General features: G+C 49.0%; 1 protein-coding gene across 3 annotated transcripts in view; it reads right to left on the bottom strand.

Moving 5' to 3' along the window:
- The window catches only part of ZNF341 (zinc finger protein 341), a 60577-nt gene that overhangs the window by 6396 nt on the left and 42685 nt on the right, over positions 1-11496 (bottom strand). For all 3 annotated transcript variants that reach the window (XM_025398453.1, XM_025398452.1, XM_025398454.1), the window contains 2 exons: positions 5128-5224; positions 2346-2478 (listed from right to left, as the gene is read on the bottom strand). In XM_025398453.1, the coding sequence (XP_025254238.1) occupies positions 2346-2478; positions 5128-5224 (230 nt within the window). The remainder of the gene's footprint in view (positions 1-2345; positions 2479-5127; positions 5225-11496) is intronic.

Genomic DNA, 11496 nt, shown 5'->3' on the forward strand with positions numbered 1-11496 from the left:
TCACCTGAGGTCAGGAGTTTGAGACCAGCCTGGCCAACATGGTGAAACCACATCTCTACTAAAAATACAAAAATTAGCTGGGTGTGATGGTGGGCACCTGTAATCCCAGCTACTTGGAAGGCTGAGGCAGGAGAATTCCTTGAACCCAGGTGGTACAGGTTGTGGTGAACTAAGATCGTGCCACCGGATTCCAGCCTGGGTGACAGAGCAAGACTCAGTCTCAAAAAAAAAAAAGTTCATACATAGAGAACTGGCTAAATACAAGATGAAAAATTAATTGAGGAAGACTACCCAGATGTGAAAAAGAAGGTGCTGTTGGTAACATCTTTCTGGGGGGGGTCTGGGGGAGGGGGACTTACAGAATTTAGCCTCCAGGGAAACTGTAAGCACACATTCCTCGGGGAACATCGCCAAGGTATACGATCAGAAAAAAGGGCATATCAGTTATAGTATGTGCTCTCTTTTGCAAACGTAAGCAAGCGTTTTATATACGTGTAAAATAAAACTAGAAGAATGCAGACTAGACCGTTAACAGTTATCTTTGGGGAAGAGAATTAGGAGTATTTTGCAAACTGCAAACTACAAGTCACACCCTGTTGGTGGTTATTTTAAGAATTAAACATAGGCTGGGCGTGGTGGCTCACATGTGTAATCCCAGAATTTTGGGAGGCTAAGGTGGGTGGATCACCTGAGGCCAGAAGTTTGAGACCATCTTGGCCTACATGGTGAAACCCCGTCTCTACAAAAAATACAAAAATTAGCCAGGCATGGTGGCGGGCGCCTGTAATCCCAGCTACTCGGGAGGCTGAGGCACAAGAATGGCTTGAACCCAGGAAGCGGAGGTTGTAGTGAGATCACACCATTGCACTCCAGCCTGGGTGATAGAGTGAGACTCTGTCTCAAAAAAAAATAAAAATAAAAAATAAAAGAACTAAAATTGAACAGGACAAAATAGAAAACCCTGTTTTGTAAAACTTTTGTTGCAATATATCCGATGTGTATATATGTGCTTCTTGGGTTGCAATATGGAATGTATTTTTTACCATAGGTCATAGGAAAGAAAAAAAAAAGAAAAAACATTGGATTGTTCATCTGAAGTGAGAGGGAGTTTATTTGTACTATATATGCTTTTGTCCTGTCAAGGATTTTCCCTCAGGTTTTCTCAATCTTTAGATCCTTTTCAATTAAAAAACAATTTTTAAAATATAATTTAAAAATCTAAAGATTAACAGAAAAGAAAATGTCAGTGTGTTTCAACTGGGGAACAAGGAGCCGGCGTTTTGTCCAGGTTTGAGTGGGAACATACAGTGAGAGCAGTGTCCCCACCACAGGGGGCAGAGTCAAGAGTCCCTCACACAGGCCGGGTGCAGTGCCTCACGCCTGTCATCCCAGCACTTTGGGAGGCCGAGGCAGGTAGATGACCTGAGGTCAGGAGTTCAAAACCAGCCTGGCCAACATGGCGAAACCCTGTCTCTACCAAAAATACAAAAAACTAGCTGGGCGTAGTGGCGGGAGCCTGTAATCCCAGCTACTCAGGAGGCTGAGGCAGGAGAATCGCTTGAACCCGGGAGGCAGAGGTTGCAGTGAGCCAAGATCTACCACTACACTCCAGCCTGGGCAACAAGAGCAAGACTGTCTCAAAGAAAAAAAAAAAAAAAAAGTCCCTTCCACACAACCTCCAGGGGCTCTTCTCTGCTCTAGTGGTGGTAGGAACCCCTTGTTCATCAGTTAAGGCAGGTGGGTCAGGGGCCAGGAAGGAGAGAGGAAGAAGGAGCAAGGGAAGAGGCAGAAGGGTGGCAGGAAGGCTGGAGGGAGATAGAGAGCAACAGAGAGAAGGAGGGGTAGGGGGCTGGAGGGAGAGGGGAGAGGACAGCGGAGGGAGGCTGGAGGGGGCTAGAAGGAGATGGGGAGAGGGAAGGGAAGGGAGGCTGGAGGGGGATGGGGAGGAGGAGGGAGAAGGGGGCTGGAGGGAGATGGGGAGGAGGAGGGAGAAGGGGGCTGGAGGGAGATGGGGAGGAGGAGGGAGAGGGGGAGGAGGAGGAAGAGGGGAAGGAGGAGGGAGAGGGGGAGGAAGAGGGAGACAGGGACTGAGAGAGATGGGAGAGAGATGGGGAGGGGGAAAGGGGCTAGAGGGAGATGTGGGGAGAGGGGCTGGAGGGAGATAGTGAGGGGGAGGGGAGACGGGCTGAGTGAGATGGGGAGGGAGATGGGGAAGCAGAGGGAAAAGGGGCTGACAGAGACAGGGAGAAGAGCCAGATGGGGATGGGAAGAGAGAGAAAGGGATGAGGAGAGGGTGAGGAGGAGGGGAGGGGCTGGGCTGGAGTTCTCAGGGGCAGGGTACCCACCTGAGTGGATGTGAGCGTGCAGTTTGAGGTAATGCTCCCGCCGGAAGAACTTCTTGCACACCTGGCACTTGAATCTGCCCCCACTACCGTGGGTGGGCAGATGACGCCGCAGGTAGCGTTCACAAGGAAACACCTGGCAGAGAAGAGGGGCCTTCAGGTCTGACTCACCGGGCCCCCCTCCCCTGGCCATCTTCTGAGCTCAAAGGTCCCTTGTTTCCAGCCCCCATAGAGACACCTTCCTTTCTGGCTACCCGGGGCCAGGACCCAGACTGTCAGACTCAGCCCTTAGAACTTCATGGCTCCCCACAAGCCCGGACAGAACACGCCTGCCCTGAGCTTTTGCCCAGATGTTCTTCCCACCCAGAGGGCCTTTCTCTCGTTACTGACAAACTCTTACACATCCTTCAAGACCCAACTCAGGTGTCACTGCTTCTGTCAAGCCTTCCCTAGCTCCCTGGTGCTATGCCCGGCAAAGTCAATTCTGCCTTTGAACGTCCACCCACACTTTTAAGTCAGCATTTAACCCACTGAATGACAGCCCTTTGCTTACAGGAGCTCCAAGTGGGCAGAGAGGGGCTTTCATTCCCCAGTACAGAGTCTGGGTCAAATGACTGACAAGTAAAAGAATTAATGGAAAATGAGCAAATTACTAAAGAAATCAATGGAAAGGTAATTTTTAACTTTTATTTATTTTACTTTATTTTATTTTATTTGAGATGGAGTTTTGCTCTTGTTGCCCAGGCTGGAGTGCAATGGTGCAATCTCGGCTCACTGCAACCTCTACCTCCCAGGTTCAAGCGATTCTCCTGCCAAGTAGCTAGGATTACAGGAGCCAGCCACCACTCCCGGCTAATTTTTATTTTTGGTAGAGATGAGGTTTCTCCATGTTGGTTAGGCTAGTCTTGGACTCCTGACCTCAGGTGATCCACCCACCTCAGCCTCCCAAAGTGCTGGGATTACAGGCGCCCAACACACACCCAGCTAATTTTTGTACGAAAGGTAATTTTTTTAAAGCCAGAAAACACAGAAGTGAAAATCTCTTTCCAATCCAGGCAAAGGAAGGGCATGTATTCACACATTCTTTCATTTTGGTGGAGCATTGGTCAGGGGCACAGACCCAGCTGCCCCACTGCTTATTAGCCCCATCATTTCCTAGGTAGGTGGCCTTTCTGCCTTGGTTTCCCCTCCTGTAAAGGGAGATAGTAGTAGTACACCTATCTCCTAGTAAATTCTGGTGAAATGCTCAGAACAGCATCTGGCATGTGGTTCTTACTCAATTCATAGTTATCTTTTACTTGGACCACAACTTCTAAAGCTTAAAATTAGGCTAGATAATTAGAAACATCTAGAATGAGGCCAAAGTGAAACCAGGGCTGTCCTGGAAAATCTGCCACATATGATTGTAAGAAAATGAGTAGAGTGGGGCTGGGTGCGGTGGCTCACGCCTGTAATCCCAGCACTTTGGGAGGCCGAGGCAGGCGGATCACGGGGTCAGGCCATCAAGACCATCCTGGCTAACACAGCAAAACCCCGTCTCTACTAAAAATACAAAAACAGTAGCTAGGCGTAGTGGCGGGCGCCTGTAGTCCCAGCTACTCGGGGAGGCTGAGGCAGGAGAATGGCGTGAACCCGGCAGGCGGAGCTTGCAGTGAGCCGAGACCGCACCACTGCACTCCAGCCTGGGAGACAGAGCGAGACTCTGCCTCAACAAAAAAAGGAAAATGAGTAGAGTGAAGTAGCAAGTTAAACACACCAGGGAGACGTAATCAGCAAAATCCAGACTGCAGGGAACACCACTGGACCAAATGGCCCAGTTTCTTTAACAAATAAATTCAGAGGAAAGAAAATAGGGAGCAGTGGTGGGGGGCAGGCGGGGCTGTAGATTAATAGAGACTTTTCTTGTAGCAATCAATTGCAATCCATGGAACTGATTCAAATAAACTTTACAAAATGATGAAGCTTTGAGACAACTAGAAATTGGAGCACTTCCTGAATGTTTGATGTTATTAGGAAGAGGCTTTAGTGAGGCTTCCAGAGTCACTGAAAAGAATCCAGGCTGGGCATGGTGGCTCATACCCATAATCCCAGCACTCTGGGAGTCTGAGGTGGGAGGATCACTTGAGGCCAAGAGTTTGAGACCAGCCTGGGCAACATAGTGAGCCCCATCTCTACAAAAAATTTAGGCTGGGTGCAGTGGCTCATGCCTGTAATCCCAGCACTTTGGGAGGTCAAGGTGGACAGGTCCCTGAGGCCCAGGAGTTTGAGACCAGCCTGGGCAACATGGTGAAACCCCATCTCTACAAAAAATACAAAAATTAGCTGGCATGGTGGCACATGCCTATAGTCCCAGCTACTCAGGAGGCTGAGCCCAGGAGGTTGAGACTGCGGTGAGCCATGATCAAACCACTAGCCTGCTGACAGAGTAAGACTCTGTCTCAAAAAAAAAAAAAAAAAAAAAAAAAAATTAAAAAGAAGAGCCAATTGTAATAAGGATAATCTTACATCAGGAAGCTGGGAGGCTGCTGCTCAGACACTAGGCCTGGGACCAGGACAGCCTGCCCTGCCTGGCTCCAGCAGCAGCCCCGACAGGGCCACATCTGGAATGTGATGGATGAGATGGCCAGACAGAAACACTGTGTCATCTGTGGAGCAGCCCCTGAGCCCTGCCTGCGCGTCCTGTGGTGAGAGAGGAGAAGGAAAGGGTGAGGTGTGCACCCCACCCCACCACCTCCTTGCCCCTATTATGGCGTGGGGCCCCAGAAAAGAGGACAGTGGCACCCACCTTCTGGCAGTGTGGGCAGGGGAAGTTGTGAGTGGCGGTCTGCAGGTGGTGCTCCAGGGCCTCGGGAGTGGAGTATTTGTTGACACATTTGACACATCTAAGTGGAAGGAGCAGGAGAGGTGAGGGAGGAAACACAGCAGGCATAGGAAGCAGCCCACGGCCACCCCAGGGCCAACGTCAGGAGGCAACATCCTCCAGTTAATTCATTCCAAATCCACCCACTCTTCTCAATTGCCACTGCCCGTCCTCATCTGAGCGCCGTCGTCTCTTGCTTGGACTTGTGCAGCAGCCTCCTCGCTGGCCACCCTCTCCCTGCCTTGCCTCCTGTAGTCCATTCTCCACAGGGTGGCCAGGGGCACCTTTAAAAATGAAACTCAGGCTGAGCACAGTGGCTCACACCTGTAATCCCAACGCTTCGGGAGGCCAAGGTGAGACGATCGTTTGAGCCCAGGAGTTCAAGATCAGCCTGGGCAACATGGCAAGACCCCTATCCCTATAAAAATTTAAAAATTAGCTAGATGTGGTGGCTTCCCAGCTACTCAAGAGGCTAAGGGAGGAGGATCGCTTAAGTCCAGGGGTTTGAGGTTACAGTGAGCCATGATTATGCCACTACACTCCAGCCTGGTAACAGAAAGAGAACCTGTCTCTATTTAAAAAAGAAAAAAAAAAAAAAAAAAAAAAAAAGGCCTGGTGTGGTGGCTCACACCTGTAATCCCAGCACTTTGGGAGGCCAAGGTGGGTGGATCACCTGAGGTCAGGAGTTCAAGAACAGCCTGGCCAATATGGTGAAACCCTATCTCTACTAAAAATACAAACATTAGCCAGGCATGGTGGCACCTGCCTGTAACCCCAGCTACTCAGGAGGCTGAGGCAGGAGAATCACTTGAACCTGGGAGATGCAGGTTGCAGTGAGCCGAGATCACGCTACTTGCACTCCAGCCTGGGCGACAGAGTGAGACTCCATCTCAAAAAAAAAGATTGTCACAGAGTCTGACATAGTTTGCATCTATGTCCTCACCCAAATCTCATGTTGAACTATAATCCCCAGTGCTGGTAAGGGAGGAGACCACCCCTCATATCGTCTTATGCCCAATTTCTGCCTCCAAAGAAAGAAGAAGTAAAAACTAAAAGGCAGAAATGAAATCCACAGGCAGACAGCCCAGCGCCGCACCCTGGGCCTGGCAGTTAAAGATCGACCCCAACCTAATTGGTTCTGTTATCTATAGATTACAGACACTGTAGAGAAATGCACTGTGAAAATCCCTATCTTGTTTTGTTCCGATCTAATTCTAATTACTAGTGCATGCAGCCCCCAGTCACATACCCCCTGCTTGCTCAATAAATCACGACCCTCTCACAGGCACCCGCTTAGAGTTGTGAGCCCTTAAAAGGGACAGGAATTGCTCACTCAGGGGCTCGGCTCTTGAGACAGGAGTCTTGCCGATGCCCCCAGCCGAATAAACCCCTTCCTTCTTTAACTCAGTGTCTGAGGAGTTTTGTCTGCAGCTCGTCCTGCTACACTGGAGGTGAGGTCTGGTGGGAGGTGATTGGTTCATGGGGGTGGATTTCTCATGAATGGTTTAGGACCATCCCCTTGGTGCAGTCCTCAGGATAGTGAGTGAGTTTTGTGAGATCTAGCTGTTTACAAGTGTATGGCGCCTCCCTCTCGCTCTATCTGGCTCCTGCTCTGGCCATGTGACATGTCTACTCCCCCTTCTCCTCCTGTCATAAGTAAAAGCCTCCTGAGGCCTCCCCAGAGGCAGATCCGCTAGCTCAGACACTATGCTTCCTGTACAGGCTGCTGAACCATGAGTCAAATAAGCCTCTTTTCTTAAAAACTACCCAGTCTTGGCCGGGCTGGCCGGGCACGATGGCTCACGCCTGTAATCCCAGCACTTTGGGAGGCCGAGGTGGGCGGATCATGAGGTCAGGAGATCGAGACCATCCTGGCTAACACAGTGAAACCCCGTCTCTACTAAAAACACAAAAAATTAGCTGGGCGTGGTGGCGGGTGCCCATAGTCCCAGCTACTCGGGAGGCTGAGGCAGGAGAATGGCCCGGAGGGGCGGAGCTTGCAGTGAGCTGAGATTGCGCCACTGCACTCCAGCCTGGGCAACACAGCGAGACGCCATCTTAAAAAAAAAAAAAAAACTACCCAGTCTCAGGTATTTCTTTATAGCAGCGCAAGAACGGCCTAACACAGTCAAAAAACACAACTGTGCCAAACAGCTTATAAACATGTCCTCACAACAGCAGTCTGAGGCCACAAACCACTCTGAAGGGAGAAAAGACACCGCCATCTCCCCATCATGAAAACACGTGCCAGCTAAGGAAGAAAGGGGATTATCAGACAAAAAAAGAAAACATTTGCCAGCAAACTGGCCTATTTACAATGAGTTATCAGTGAGGAATGTCACAGGTAGGGGAAAAATTCAAACCAAAAACAAAAAGGCAGGCTGTGTAGAGTATTGCCTGTGGGAAACCCCGGGCAGGCTGCACCTGCGAGGGGCCCAGGGGAGCCCCACAGACCGCACTCTGAAACCACACACTAGCCAGGCGGGTGGCTCACAACTGTAATCCCAACACTTTGGGAGGCCAACGTGGGCGGATCACACAAGGTCAGGAGTTCGAGACCAACCTGGCCAACATGGAGAAACGCTGTCTCTACTAAAAATACAAAAATTAGCCAGGCGTGGTGACACCTCTAATACCAGCTACTCGGGAGGCTGAGGCACAAGAATCACTTGAACCCAGGAAGGCAGAGGTTGTGGTGAGCCAAGATTACGCCACTGTACTTCAGCCTGCGTGACGGAGAGAGGCTTTGTCTCAAAAAAAAAAGAAAAAGAAAAAGAAAATAAAAAGAAAGAAACCACATACTAAATACCTCCAGGTAGCAAGAAAGGGAAGGTGGGGTGGGAGTAGAGGTACCAGGAGGGCAGAGACTTAACTAGCTAGTGAGATGGGAAAGGACAGAATCTCACAGGCTTCAGGGGCTGGGTTTGGGGGAGACATAGGTTTGTGTGGGAGATAATTTACCAATAGCCAGGAAAATTAAAATCTCCTGCCAGAAACAGCGCCTGAATTAAGTCATCCAAGGTAACATCACCAGTAATGGAGCAAATCAACATCACATGCCTCCTGATATGACACACAGAGGACACAGAATTTGTTGTGACATTCCTGACAAAAGTGCATACCCTGAATTTAATCATGGGGTAAAATCAGGCAAACCCGAACTGAGACATTCTACAGAATACCCTGTCTATATTCTTCAGAAATATCAAGGTCACGAAAGACAAAGACAGAAGGAGGAACTGTTCCAGCTTACAGGACATGAGAGAGATGAGAGAGACATGATAATTGAATTCAACATGTGATTCTGGGCCAAAAGAAACCTTTTTTTTTTTCTTTTTCTCTAAAGCATGTTATTGGAACAACTGGAAAATTCCGAATAAGGCCTGTAACTAGATAATAGAATTGTACTGATATTAACCTTCCTGATTTCTTTTTTTTTCTTTTTTTTTTCTTTTGAGACAGAGTCTCACTCTGTCACCCAGGCTGGAGCGCAGTGGCCCGATCTCAGCTCACTGCAACTTCCATCTCCCAGGTTCAAGGGATTCTCCTGCCTCACCCTCCCAAGTAACTGGGAATACGGGTGCCCGCCACCATACCCAGCTAATTTTTGTATTTTTAGTAGATACGGCATTTCACCATGTTAGCCAGGCTGGTCTCGAACTCCTGACTTTAGGTGATCTGCCCACTTCAGCCTCCCAAAGTGTTGGGATTACAGGCATGAGCCACCGTGCCTGGCCTGATTTTTTTTTTTTTTTTTCTTTTCTTTTTTGAGCTAGCGTCTCACTCTGTCCCTCAGGCAGGAGTGCAATGGTGCGATCTCAGCTCACTGCAACATGTACCTCCTGGACTCAAGCAATTCTTCTGCCTCAGGCTCCTGAGCAGCTGAGATCACAGGCATATGCCACCATGCCCAGCTCTTTTTTTTTTTTTGTAAAGATGGCGTTTTGCCATGTAGTCCAGGTTGGTCTCAAACTTCTGGGCTCGAGCAGTTTGTCAACCTCAGCCTTCTAAAGTGCTGGGATTACAGGCATGAGCCACCGCATGGAGCCCAACTTCTTGATTTTGGTAACTATAATATACTGCGCTTATGGAAGAGGTTATCCTTGTTTTTAGGAAATACAGGTCAGGTGTGATGGCTCACGCCTGTAATCCCAGCACTTTAGGAAGGCCAGGCAGGAGAATCACTTGAGGCCAGGAGTTCAAGACCAGCCTGCGCAACATAGTAAGACTCTGTCTCTACAAACAAACAAACAAAAAAATTTAGCCAGGAGTGGTGGTGCCTGCCTGTAGTCCTAGCTACTGGGAAGGCTGAGGCAAGGGGACCACACCTGTGAATAGCTGATGCACTCTAGCCTGGACAACACAGTGAGACTCTGTCTCTAAAAAAATAAAAATTGGCCAGGTGTGTGGCTCATGCCTATAATCCCAGACCTTTGGGAGAACAAGGCAGGTGGATCGCTTGAGCCCAGGAGTTCCAGACCAGTCTGGTCAATATAGTGAAAACCCCTCTTTATAAAAAATAAAAAATTGGCCGGGCGCGGTGGCTCAAGCCTGTAATCCCAGCACTTTGGGAGGCCGAGACGGGCGGATCACGAGGTCAGGAGATCGAGACCATCCTGGCTAACACGGTGAAACCCCGTCTCTACTAAAAAAAAACAAAAAATTAGCCAGGCGAGGCGGCGGGTGCCTGTAGTCCCAGCTACTCAGGAGGCTGAGGCAGGAGAATGGCGTGAACCCGGGAGGCGGAGCTTGCAGTGAGCTGAGATCCGGCCACTGCACTCCAGGCTGGGCGACAGAGCGAGACTCCATCTCAAAAAAAATAAAAAAATAAAAAATAAAATAAAATAAAAATAAAAAATTAGCCAGGCCTGGTGGCACGGCACCTGTGGTCCCAGCTACTCAGGAGGCTGAGGTGGGGGATTGCTTGAGCCCAGGGGGCAAAGGCTGCAGTGAGCTATGATCACGCCACTGCACTCTAGCCTGGGTGACAGAGTGAGACACTATCTCAAAAAAAAAAAAAAAAAAAAACCAAAGGCCAGGTACAGTGGCTCATGCCTGTAATCCTAGCACTTTGGGAGGCCAAGGCAGGAGGATCATTTGAGCCCAGGAGTTCGAGACAAGCCTTGGCAACATGGCAAAACCCCATTTCTACAAAAAAAATTTTAAAAAAATTAGATGGGCATGGTGGTGTACACTTGTAGTCCCAGCTACTCAGGAGGCTGAGGTGGGAGAATCACCTGAACCTGGGGAGGTCAAGGGTCAAGGCTGCAGTGAGCCATGATCATGCCACTGCATTTCAGTCTTGGTGACAGAGTGAGACCTTGTCTCTAAACAAAAAATTAATTATATTAAAATTAAAATAAATACGTAAGTTAAATTCATGAAACAAAGGACAGCTTTAAAACACATATATTGAAGGCCAGGCATGGTGGCTCGTGCCTGTAATCTTAGTACTTTGGGAGGCTGAGGAGAGTGGATTGCTTGAGCCTCGGAGTTCTATGCCAGCCTGGGAAATATAGCAAGACCTTGTCGCTACAAAAAAATACCAAAATTAGCTGGCAGTGGTGGCACACACCTGTAGTCCCAGCTACTCAGGAGGCTGAGGGGGACGGATTGTTTGAGCCAGGGAGGTCAAGCCTACAGTGAACCATGATTGTGCTACTGTACTCCAGCCTGGGTGAGACAGCAAGATCCTGTCTCAAAAATCAATCAATCCATAATCAAATTATGACAAAATAAAACGTTTAAAAAGAACATTTTTTGAACATGATTGTCTGTGATATGGGGAAGTGGGTCACAGTGGATGGAGAATTCCTATTCACTCTATGCCCTATGATAGTTTTAAAATATTGCACTGTATACACATAATTAGTTTTTGAAGTAGATAATTAATCTTAAAAAAAAAAAAAAGGCCGGGCGCGGTGGAGACGGAGTCTTGCTCTGTGCCCCAGGCTGGAGTGCAGTGGCGCGATCTCGGCTCACTGCAAGCTCCGCCCCCCCGGGTTCACGCCATTCTCCTGCCTCAGCCTCCCAAGTAGCTGGGACTACAGGCGCCCACCACCTCGCCCGGCTAATTTTCTTGTATTTTTAGTAGAGACGGGGTTTCACCGTGTTAGCCAGGATGGTCTCGATCTCCTGACCTCGTGATCCGCCCGTCTCGGCCTCCCAAAGTGCTGGGATTACAGGCTTGAGCCACCGCGCCCGGCCGATAATTAATCTTAAAAAAAAAAAAAAACATCCTGGCTAACATGGTGAAACCCCGTCTCTACTAAAAATACAAAAAACTAGCCGGGC

Source organism: Theropithecus gelada, chromosome 10, assembly GCF_003255815.1.
Source record: "Theropithecus gelada isolate Dixy chromosome 10, Tgel_1.0, whole genome shotgun sequence".
NCBI classification, from domain to species: domain Eukaryota; kingdom Metazoa; phylum Chordata; class Mammalia; order Primates; family Cercopithecidae; genus Theropithecus; species Theropithecus gelada.